The 11,139-nt window shown below is 44.8% G+C and overlaps 1 protein-coding gene across 1 annotated transcript; it reads right to left on the minus strand.

Annotated features, from left to right (window-relative positions):
- Window positions 1-8,609: 8,609 nt before the first annotated feature.
- On the minus strand, window positions 8,610-9,596 carry LOC148509591 (olfactory receptor 1F1-like). The gene has a single exon (XM_088442871.1). It carries the CDS (start codon window positions 9,594-9,596, stop codon window positions 8,664-8,666), a length of 933 nt encoding a protein of 310 aa, XP_088298997.1. The 3' UTR covers window positions 8,610-8,663.
- Between the last annotated feature and the right edge of the window lie 1,543 nt (window positions 9,597-11,139).

Consider the following 11,139-nt stretch of genomic DNA (forward strand, 5'->3'; position numbering starts at 1 on the left):
TGCTGAATCAGGCCCACAGTGCAGAACATTTTGGATACCACCCTAAAGACTAATTAGGCATTTGGAATTTTTCAATTAGCTTAATTGGCCCAAAAATTACACAGCATTTTTGGGTTTTAAAAAAAAAAAGAATCGCCTCAAATTACCCCAAAATCAACTTTTTCATTAGTTTAGCCACCCCAAATTGAATTTAATTATTTTTTAAAATGAAATATAATAGCTTTTTTTTTATAATAGTTTTAAAATTTAAAAAAAAAATGTAAAGTGACCTCAAATTACCACAAAAGCACATTTTTCTCTACTTCTTTTTGCATTTTTCGTTTAATTCATTTAAGATTAAATGAAGAAAGTTTGCTTTTTTATAATTTCATTTTCATTTAAAAAAAATGCGCAAATCAGCTATTTGACACAGTTTAAAGGCCTCAAATACTCAAATACTTTCTTTATGCCCACTAACAGCCTTCTATATGATACCTCTTTTACACCAGAGCTAAAACCCGGGTTATTGCAGGGTTAACCTGGGTTGCTGCTTGGTGTAAAAGGGGACAGGGTTGGATTTCTGTGTCAAATGACCCGGCAATCCAACCCAGGCAAGTTGTAAGGTTTAAAACGGGGATAACCTGTGAATCCCTGTAGTGTAAATGGCGCAAAAATGTGGGTCACGATGACCTGGAGCGCACCGCTTCCACACCGGAAGAGCTGGGTCACTGCAGACCCCACTCAGGTGTGAACGGTGCCGACTCAGGAATTTCCTGGGTCAGTGTCGGCTAAATTCCGGGTCTGATCCGGTTTGGAACCCGGGGCCTGCTCCGTCGTGCGAATGCGCGAGACCCGGCTAGCGACGGGCACTCCGTGCTCCGGGTCTCGCACCAAAGGGGGCGAGCTGTCGATTGTGAGTGACAGCTCGCCCCCTTTGGTGGTCGGGCCGGGGGGGTGGCTGCCCAAACGGAGGCGTTCCCACGAGAACGCCTGCCGTTTGGGGGCGGCCCCATTGACATTACAAGTGATGTCAGTGGGAGAGCTTCCGGCTCTGTTAGAGCCGAAAGCTCTCTGGGGCTTGTGATGAACGAGACCCTACCACAAGGGGTCTTGTCGCAAGCCCGATGGTCGCGATGGTCTTGACCATCACGACCATCATCCTGGCCTCTCGCATTAGCTGGGGAGCGCGCATTCGTGGCTAGGGGTTGTTAGAGATGGGCACACATGCACAAAATCAATACATTAAAGCTTGACTTAGTTATTAATTATACAAAACATTCAATTCACTGGGAATGTTACAGTGAAAAACAGAGGTAAAAAATGAATTAATTGAATTGATAAATATACATATGGATTAGTGTAGAAAGAGAAAAATGTGAACAAACAATGTATAATAAATCGTTTCAAGTAGGGGTGTGCACCGGCCACTTTTCGTGTTTTGTGTTTTGGTTTTGGATCTGGATCTTTCTTCGTGTTTTGGATCTGGATTGGTTTTGCCAAAACCACCCTTCCGTGTTTTGGGTTCTGGGTTTTGTGTTTTGGATCTGTATTTTTTTGAAAAAAAGCATAAAAACAGCTAAAATCACAGAATTTGTAGGTTTTTCTGCTCCTATGCTATTATTAACCTCAATAACCTTAATTTCCACTCATTTCCAGTCTATTCTGAATACCTCACACCTCACAATAGTGTTTTTATGTCCAAAAGGTTGCACCGAGGTAGCTGGATGACTATGCTAAGCGACACAAGTGGGCGGCACAAACACGTGACCCATCTAGGCGTGAAACTGCAGTGGCAGACAGGATGGCATTGAAAAACTAGGCCCCAAACTGTACATAATGCAAAGAAAAAAAAGAGGTGCAAGATGGAATTGTCCTTGGGCCCTCCCACCCACCCTTATGTTGTATAAACAGGACATGCACACTTTAACAAACCAATCATTTCAGCGCCAGGGTCTGCCACACAACTGTGGCTGAAATGATTGGTTCGTTTGGGCCCCCACAAAACAAGCTGGCAATTTATCTGTCCCTGCACAAACTGGCTCTACGGAGGCAAGATGTCATCCTCATCCTCCTCATCCACCGATTCCTCACCCTCTTCAGTGTGTACATCCTCATCCTCACAGAGTATTAATTCGTCCCTGCTGGAACCACAGGTCCCTCTGTACGTTCTGGAGGCTGGTCTCCCTGGAAGAGTTGATAATTCATTTTATGAACATCATCTTCTCCACATTTTGTGGAAGCAACCTCCTACGCCTTTCGCTGACAAGGTTCCCGGCTGCACTAAACACTCTTTCGGAGTACACACTGGAGGGGGGGCAACTCAGGTAAAATAGAGCCAGTTTGTACAGGGACCTCCAAATTGCTTCTTTTTCCTGCCAGTACAGGTACGGACTGTCTGACATGCCTACTTGGATGCTGTCACCGATGTAATCCTTTAACAGACAGACGCACGCTTGTCGCTGCTGCTTTGAGGATTCAAGTGCGGCTACAGCCCACACAATTCACAAAGACAGAAAAAAAAAAGAATATTTTTATTGTTTGTGGAGCACACTTTGAGGGTTACACCACCCTTTAACAGACAGACGCACGCTTGTCGCTGCTGCTTTGAGGATGCAAGTGCGGCTACAGCCCACACAATTCACAAAGACAGAAAAAAGAAGAAGAATATTTTAATTGTTTGTGTAGAACACTTTGAGGTGTCACCACCCTTTAACAGACAGACGCACGCTTGTCGCTGCTGCTTTAAGGATGCAGGTGCGGCTACAGCCCACACATTTCACAAAGACCAAAAAAAAAAGAACAATATTTTAATTGTTTGTGTAGAACACTTTGAGGTGTCACCACCCTTTAACAGACAGACGCACGCTTGTCGCTGCTGCTTTAAGGATGCAGGTGCGGCTACATCGCACACAAGTCACAAACACATTAAAAAAATAGTTTTTTATTTTTTGGAGCACTTTGAGAGTTACACCACCCTTTAACAGACAGACGCACGCTTGTCGCTGCTGCTTTAAGGATGCAGGTGCGGCTACAGCCCACACAATTCACAAAGACAGAAAAAAAAAGAACAATATTTTAATTGTTTGTGTAGCACACTTTGAGGGTGTCACCACCCTTTAACAGACAGACGCACGCTTGTCGCTGCTGCTTTAAGGATGCAGGTGCGGCTACAGCCCACACATTTCACAAGGACCAAAAAAAAAAGAACAATATTTTAATTGTTTGTGTAGCACACTTTGAGGGTGTCACCACCCTTTAACAGACAGACGCACGCTTGTCGCTGCTGCTTTAAGGATGCAGGTGCGGCTACAGCCCACACAAATCACAAAGACAGAAAAAAAAAGAACAATATTTTAATTGTTTGTGTAGCACACTTTGAGGGTGTCACCACCCTTTAACAGACAGACGCACGCTTGTCGCTGCTGCTTTAAGGATGCAGGTGCGGCTACAGCCCACACAATTCACAAAGACAGAAAAAAAAAGAACAATATTTTAATTGTTTGTGTAGCACACTTTGAGGGTGTCACCACCCTTTAACAGACAGACGCACGCTTGTCGCTGCTGCTTTAAGGATGCAGGTGCGGCTACAGCCCACACATTTCACAAGGACCAAAAAAAAAAGAACAATATTTTAATTGTTTGTGTAGCACACTTTGAGGGTGTCACCACCCTTTAACAGACAGACGCACGCTTGTCGCTGCTGCTTTAAGGATGCAGGTGCGGCTACAGCCCACACAAATCACAAAGACAGAAAAAAAAAGAACAATATTTTAATTGTTTGTGTAGCACACTTTGAGGGTGTCACCACCCTTTAACAGACAGACGCACGCTTGTCGCTGCTGCTTTAAGGATGCAGGTGCGGCTACAGCCCACACAATTCACAAAGACAGAAAAAAAAAGAACAATATTTTAATTGTTTGTGTAGCACACTTTGAGGGTGTCACCACCCTTTAACAGACAGACGCACGCTTGTCGCTGCTGCTTTGAGGCTGCAGGTGGAATCTAGACGGGATTTGTAACCGAGGACACACTACCTCCATCAATTGTCTAAATCCCACTGCACTAATGTCAGATACCGGACGCACGTCTAACACCAACATAGCAGTCAAGGCCTCAGTTATACGTTTTGCTTCAGGATGACTGCTGTCGTACTTCATCCTCATCGCTAGGGACTGTTGGAGGGTCAATTGTTTAGTAAAAGTAGTGATGTTCCTACTTCCTCTCTGGGATGATGAACAACTCCCAGCAGCAGCAACAGCACTAGGAGGAAGTGGTTCTTGATCTTTCCCTATTTTATTTTTATCGGAGAAAGTTTGGTCCTCCATTTATGTTATATTGATATATATACGTGCGGCTAAAGCGCACACAAACACAGAAAATATTATTTTATTTTTGCTGGAGAGTAGTGCACTTTGTGGGTTACACCACCCTTTAAGAAATGAGCCAGCCGGCTCTTTACTTATGGGACACAGGCGCACGCTTGGCGCTGCTCCTTTGTTGATGCACGTGCAGCCACAGTGCACACAATTCACAAACACAGAAAATAATTTTTTTTTTGGTTTGGACTGGAGTGTACTTTCGGGGGTTACAGCACCCTTTAACGGTCAAGCCAGCCGGCCCTTTACTTATGACACAGGCGCACGCTTGGCACTACTTTGTTGATGCACGTGCGGCTACTGCGCACACAATTCACAAACACAGAAAATAATTTTTTTTTTGGTTTGGACTGGAGTGTACTTTCGGGGGTTACAGCACCCTTAACGGTCAAGCCAGCCGGCCCTTTACTTATGACACAGGCGCACGCTTGGCACTACTTTGTTGATGCACGTGCGGCTACTGCGCACACAATTCACAAACACAGAAAATAATTTTTTTTTTGGTTTGGACTGGAGTGTACTTTCGGGGGTTACAGCACCCTTAACGGTCAAGCCAGCCGGCCCTTTACTTATGACACAGGCGCACGCTTGGCACTACTTTGTTGATGCACGTGCGGCTACTGCGCACACAATTCACAAACACAGAAAATAATTTTTTTTTTGGTTTGGACTGGAGTGTACTTTCGGGGGTTACAGCACCCTTAACGGTCAAGCCAGCCGGCCCTTTACTTATGACACAGGCGCACACTTGGCACTACTTTGTTGATGCACGTGCGGCTACTGCGCACACAATTCACAAACACAGAAAATAATTTTTATTTTGGTTTGGACTGGAGTGTACTTTCGGGGGTTACAGCACCCTTAACGGTCAAGCCAGCCGGCCCTTTACTTATGACACAGGCGCACGCTTGGCACTACTTTGTTGATGCACGTGCGGCTACTGCGCACACAATTCACAAACACAGAAAATAATTTTTTTTTTGGTTTTGACTGGAGTGTACTTTCGGGGGTTACAGCACCCTTAACGGTCAAGCCAGCCGGCCCTTTACTTATGACACAGGCGCACGCTTGGCACTACTTTGTTGATGCACGTGCGGCTACTGCGCACACAATTCACAAACACAGAAAATAATTTTTTTTTGGGTTTGGACTGGAGTGTACTTTCGGGGGTTACAGCACCCTTAACGGTCAAGCCAGCCGGCCCTTTACTTATGACACAGGCGCACGCTTGGCACTACTTTGTTGATGCACGTGCGGCTACTGCGCACACAATTCACAAACACAGAAAATAATTTTTTTTTTGGTTTGGACTGGAGTGTACTTTCGGGGGTTACAGCACCCTTAACGGTCAAGCCAGCCGGCCCTTTACTTATGACACAGGCGCACGCTTGGCACTACTTTGTTGATGCACGTGCGGCTACTGCGCACACAATTCACAAACACAGAAAATAATTTTTTTTTTGGTTTGGACTGGAGTGTACTTTCGGGGGTTACAGCACCCTTAACGGTCAAGCCAGCCGGCCCTTTACTTATGACACAGGCGCACGCTTGGCACTACTTTGTTGATGCACGTGCGGCTACTGCGCACACAATTCACAAACACAGAAAATAATTTTTTTTTTGGTTTGGACTGGAGTGTACTTTCGGGGGTTACAGCACCCTTAACGGTCAAGCCAGCCGGCCCTTTACTTATGACACAGGCGCACGCTTGGCACTACTTTGTTGATGCACGTGCGGCTACTGCGCACACAATTCACAAACACAGAAAATAATTTTTTTTTTGGTTTGGACTGGAGTGTACTTTCGGGGGTTACAGCACCCTTAACGGTCAAGCCAGCCGGCCCTTTACTTATGACACAGGCGCACGCTTGGCACTACTTTGTTGATGCACGTGCGGCTACTGCGCACACAATTCACAAACACAGAAAATAATTTTTTTTTTGGTTTGGACTGGAGTGTACTTTCGGGGGTTACAGCACCCTTAACGGTCAAGCCAGCCGGCCCTTTACTTATGACACAGGCGCACGCTTGGCACTACTTTGTTGATGCACGTGCGGCTACTGCGCACACAATTCACAAACACAGAAAATAATTTTTTTTTTGGTTTGGACTGGAGTGTACTTTCGGGGGTTACAGCACCCTTAACGGTCAAGCCAGCCGGCCCTTTACTTATGACACAGGCGCACGCTTGGCACTACTTTGTTGATGCACGTGCGGCTACTGCGCACACAATTCACAAACACAGAAAATATATTATTTTTTTAGCACTTGGGGGGAGCACCCCTGATGGACAGAGCACCCCCTGGACAACACTGCAGCACTCCTTTAGGACTGGGACACTGCACAGGACTTTGGAGTGGACACAGCCCCTATGGAGAACTGACTGCACAACACAGTCCAGCCAGCCCCTATGGACTTTGAAGTAGTGGACACAGCCCCTATTAACAACAGCAGCACAGCACAACACAGCCAGCCCCTATGGACTTTGAAGTAGTGGACAACAGCAGCACTACACTACACTACACTACACTACACAGCCCAGCCAGCCCTAACTCCCACCCTCCCTCTTCACTGTCCACAGCCGAGTGAGAAAATGGCGCCGACGTGGGTACCTTATATAGGATCCAAAACCCGCGAGACTCGGAAGGCGGGATGATGACGTTTTGCCTCGATTTCAGATCCGAGTCAGGCGGGAAAAGTCGAGCCTGATTCGGATCGGACTCGGATCGGGGGGCTCGGGGGGGTTCGGATTTCAGAAATCCGAACCCGCTCACCCCTAGTTTCAAGTGGTTCCACCACATGGTCCTATGAAAATGTATATATCATGCTTGTACTAGTTCAGAAATGATAACGGTATAAATATATGGTGTGGTAATAAGGATACTTGAGTAGGGATGATGTTAACATTGCAGTAACATCAGTCATCGGCAGCACAGCTTAAAGTGATCTGTGAGCTTCATATAAATCGATCAGTCAGAATAAAACTGATATTATACAGCAGTATTAGTGTGACGCTATTCTATTCTCACAAACCAATGTGTATTACAGTGGTTCCCAAAATGTGTGCCTCAGGTTGGTGGTCCAGCACCAAAATCAAATTACTAATGGTCAATGTATTGTAAATATGTGGACAAACAGAAGTGCAAACCTGTCACCCACTACATAAATGACCCTAAGGATGACAGGTCAGCACAATTTACTTCACTACATTTTTTTTCTGAATTTCTCAATAACAAACTTTTGGCTTAGGGGTGCCTGGAAAACAAGGCTGGCACTATAGGGCGCCGTGATTCAGAAAAGTTTGGGGACCACTGGTGTATTATATTAAGTGAATAAATTGTAACACATGAGACAGCAAAATATGTGATTATCTGACCTTTAAAGGATTGAACCAGCAGTTATGCCTTATATTAAAGGAGGACATTATTGCTGAAGTTTTCACCAGCCACTCAATTAGATGTGATATTATTACCACCAATATTAGTGAATTCCTTTACTAATTTAGCTCTATGACCAACATGGAGCATTTATATGTAGGTTATTAGATATATTGAATATACATATATATAACATATAATTTTGCTCCGGTTCAACATAGTACATTTATTTCATAATACAGTGTACTGGGAAATTGAAATGGTGGACCCTGATTTTTTATACATTATTTGTTCACATTTTCTATCATTATACACTAATCTATATGTATGTTTATAAATTCAATTAATTTAATTTTTTACCTCTAACTTTCACTGTAACATTCCCAGTGAATGGAATTGTTAGTATAATTAATAAAAGTCATGCTTTAATGTATTGATTTTGTACATGTGCGCCCATCTCTAACAACCCCTAGCCTCTTTTTGTTTAATATAGTCTAACTTGGTTTGATTAGGGTTGACCCCCATAAACTCATACTGGTTGCTTATTACTATGGGGCCTTATATATGACCAAATGGGGAAAGAAACTGAAATTCAAATAGCTGTAGGGTTGCAGAAGAAGATTGTTATCTAATAGTAAGCACAATAAAACAGAAATCTCTCAAAGGCTTGAAAGCTGTTATTATTTGAAAAATGTAATAGTATAATATGACTTTCATTAGTGTCATTATATACGTACTATATAAGATAACTCCATTATGACAATCCTATTTAGAGATAAAAAAGAGAATTTATTAAGTAACCTTTGTAAATATTTATTGTCATTTGATTATATTACCAATATAAATATTAAATGTCCTCTGTTCATTGTGGACTCTCAGATATGTTGTACATAAACACATGAACCCATCATTGCACAGTCCACATAATTTCCTAATTGTCAAATATTTTGTTTTGCAACACATATTTTTTTAATGCTCCTTTCACATCCTTGTTTCTCAGGCTATAGATAAAAGGATTTAACATTGGGGCCACCACCGTATAGATAACACTCACAATCCTGTCATAATGTGGCGAGTAGCTGGAAGATGGGCGCAAATACATGAAGGCGATAGTCCCGTAAAATAGGATAACCACTGCTAGGTGAGAGGAACACGTGGAGAAAGCTTTGTATCTGCCTTGGGTTGAAGATATTTTAAAAATGGAGAAGATGATGCGGACATAGGAATACCATACTAATAAAAATGGCATTAAAACAGGGAGACCACCTTCTGTGTAGATCAACAGTTTGTTGAGAGAGATGTCTGAGCAAGCCAACTGCAACAGAGGTGCCATATCGCAGAAAAAGTGGTGGATTATATTTAATCCACAAAAAGTCAACGTAGAAGCCATCATACTGTGCAACAGTGAGTGGAGAGCAGCGGCCAACCATGAGCCAACCACAAAAAGGACACAAACCTTGCAGCTGATGATCACCATGTAATGCAATGGGTTACAGATGGCGACAAAGCGATCATATGCCATCACGGCCAACAGGAAGCACTCTGTGCAAGCGAACAACAGGAAAAAATACAACTGGCAAATGCACTCAACCATGGAGATAGACTTATCTTCTGACATGATGTTCACTAGCATTCTTGGGACAATTGTTGAGGTGTAGCAGAGGTCTACAAAAGCCAAATTACCCAAGAAGAAATACATGGGTGTGTGGAGGTGGGGGTCCATACTTACTAGGAAAATGATGGTTGAGTTCCCGAGAATGTTCAAAAGAAACATGGCCTGGAATGCCACAAACAGCAAGGTCTGGTGCTTTGGTAGGTCTGAAAGTCCAACCATGATAAATTCCGTAGGTCTGCTGGAATTCATCTTTTCTGCGGAAATAGATAAAAAATGAAAATTTATATTGACAAATTGATAAAAAATAATGCTCAGTGTTTCCCTATAGCATGATATCTACTAAGTTGTACAGGTTGGGATGCTGGCGGGTGGGGTAACGAAGGTCAGAATTCCAACGCCAGTATCCCGACAGGGTTAGGATACCGACACCTGTTGGTTGGTACACTAACCCTCCCCCTCTCACTACCTCTAACCCTCCCTCCCCACTGCCTAAACCTAACCTTCACCCTAGTGCCTAAATCTAACCTCCCCCTTCCTTACCCTAAACCTAACCCTCCTCCCTTAGTGCCTAACCCTAACCCTCCTCTTAGTGCCTAACCCTAACCCTCCCCTTAGTGCCTGACCCTAAGTCTCCCCCTAACCCCTGTACTTACGGTTGGGTTGCCGGCCGTCGGGCTGTCAGTGCCGGGATTCTGACAGGTGTCAGGATTCCGGCATCAGCATTCTAAGCACCATCATCCCGACTGTCGGTATTATGACCGCATTCCAGTTGTAGTATGCTGTTTACAGAATAAGGGGTCTATGTCACACTTGCCGATATCCTGGCTGCCTTTTCCGGGAGGGAGGCAGCCAGGTCGGCTTAGCAGGGTGGCGGGTTGGCAAAAGGGGGCGTGACCGGGAAGGCTCATGCAATTTGGGGGTGGGGCTATGGGCGGAGCCTCATACTCGCATCATTTTGGCCCTGCCCCTGCTACACAATGCCGAGATTTCTGGCATTGTGGAGCAGGGGTGGGGTCATGATGACGCAATTCAGCGAGAATCGCGTCATCACCCCCCCCCGCTGCGGGCGTTTGGGGTGTTATTGTGGGGGGACTGGAGGGGCCGGTAGGCATGCTTACCTTTCCGGGAGGTGGGGAGCGGCACCCGATTTTCGGGAGGTTCCCGACCAAATCGGGAGAGTAGGCATTTATGGTCTATGTACTAAGCCTTGGAGAGAGTGGACAGAAATAAAGTACCAACCAATCTGCTCCTAACTGTCATGTTTCAGGCAATCTTTGAAAAATTACAGTTAGGAGCTGATTGGTTGGTACTTTATATATCTGTGCACTTTATCTCTCTCCAAGTTTTAGTACATAGACCCCTAAATACAATAATACAGAACAGCTACTAAATTTATCTGAGCTGGAGCTAAGGACCTGATTCAGACACTCTCGCAAGTGGGCGCTCGCTCGTACGCGGCCGATGTTATGCATTTGAGCATGCGTATGCATCGCAGTGCGCATAAACTAACTAGTTTGAGCGATCAGGGAGCGCTCGCTCGCCCAGCAAAGACAGCCCAGTGGAATGAGTGACAAGAGAGGCCATATGTGTATGGTAAAAGGGGCATGGCAGTAGTAACGGGGGAGTGGAGTTGCGAACGCAGGCGTGCCTGAGTGTTTCAACGCCATTTCAGAGGCGTGCATAAATAAACAGGCAGCGTCAGAGCACACATCACCTGGCTGGTTTTTCCACTGAAGTGCTCGCAGTGCTTGTGGTAGGGTAAAGGCAACCACAAGCGCTGCGGTCAGATCCG

Source organism: Taudactylus pleione, unplaced genomic scaffold (genome assembly GCF_031769625.1).
Source record: "Taudactylus pleione unplaced genomic scaffold, aTauple2 ptg000318l, whole genome shotgun sequence".
NCBI lineage: Eukaryota > Metazoa > Chordata > Amphibia > Anura > Myobatrachidae > Taudactylus > Taudactylus pleione.

What these genes read in the sequence shown, in the direction of transcription:
- LOC148509591 (XM_088442871.1), bottom strand. Translation starts at nt 9,596, where the DNA reads ATGAATTCCAGCAGACCTACGGAATTTATCATGGTTGGACTTTCAGAC.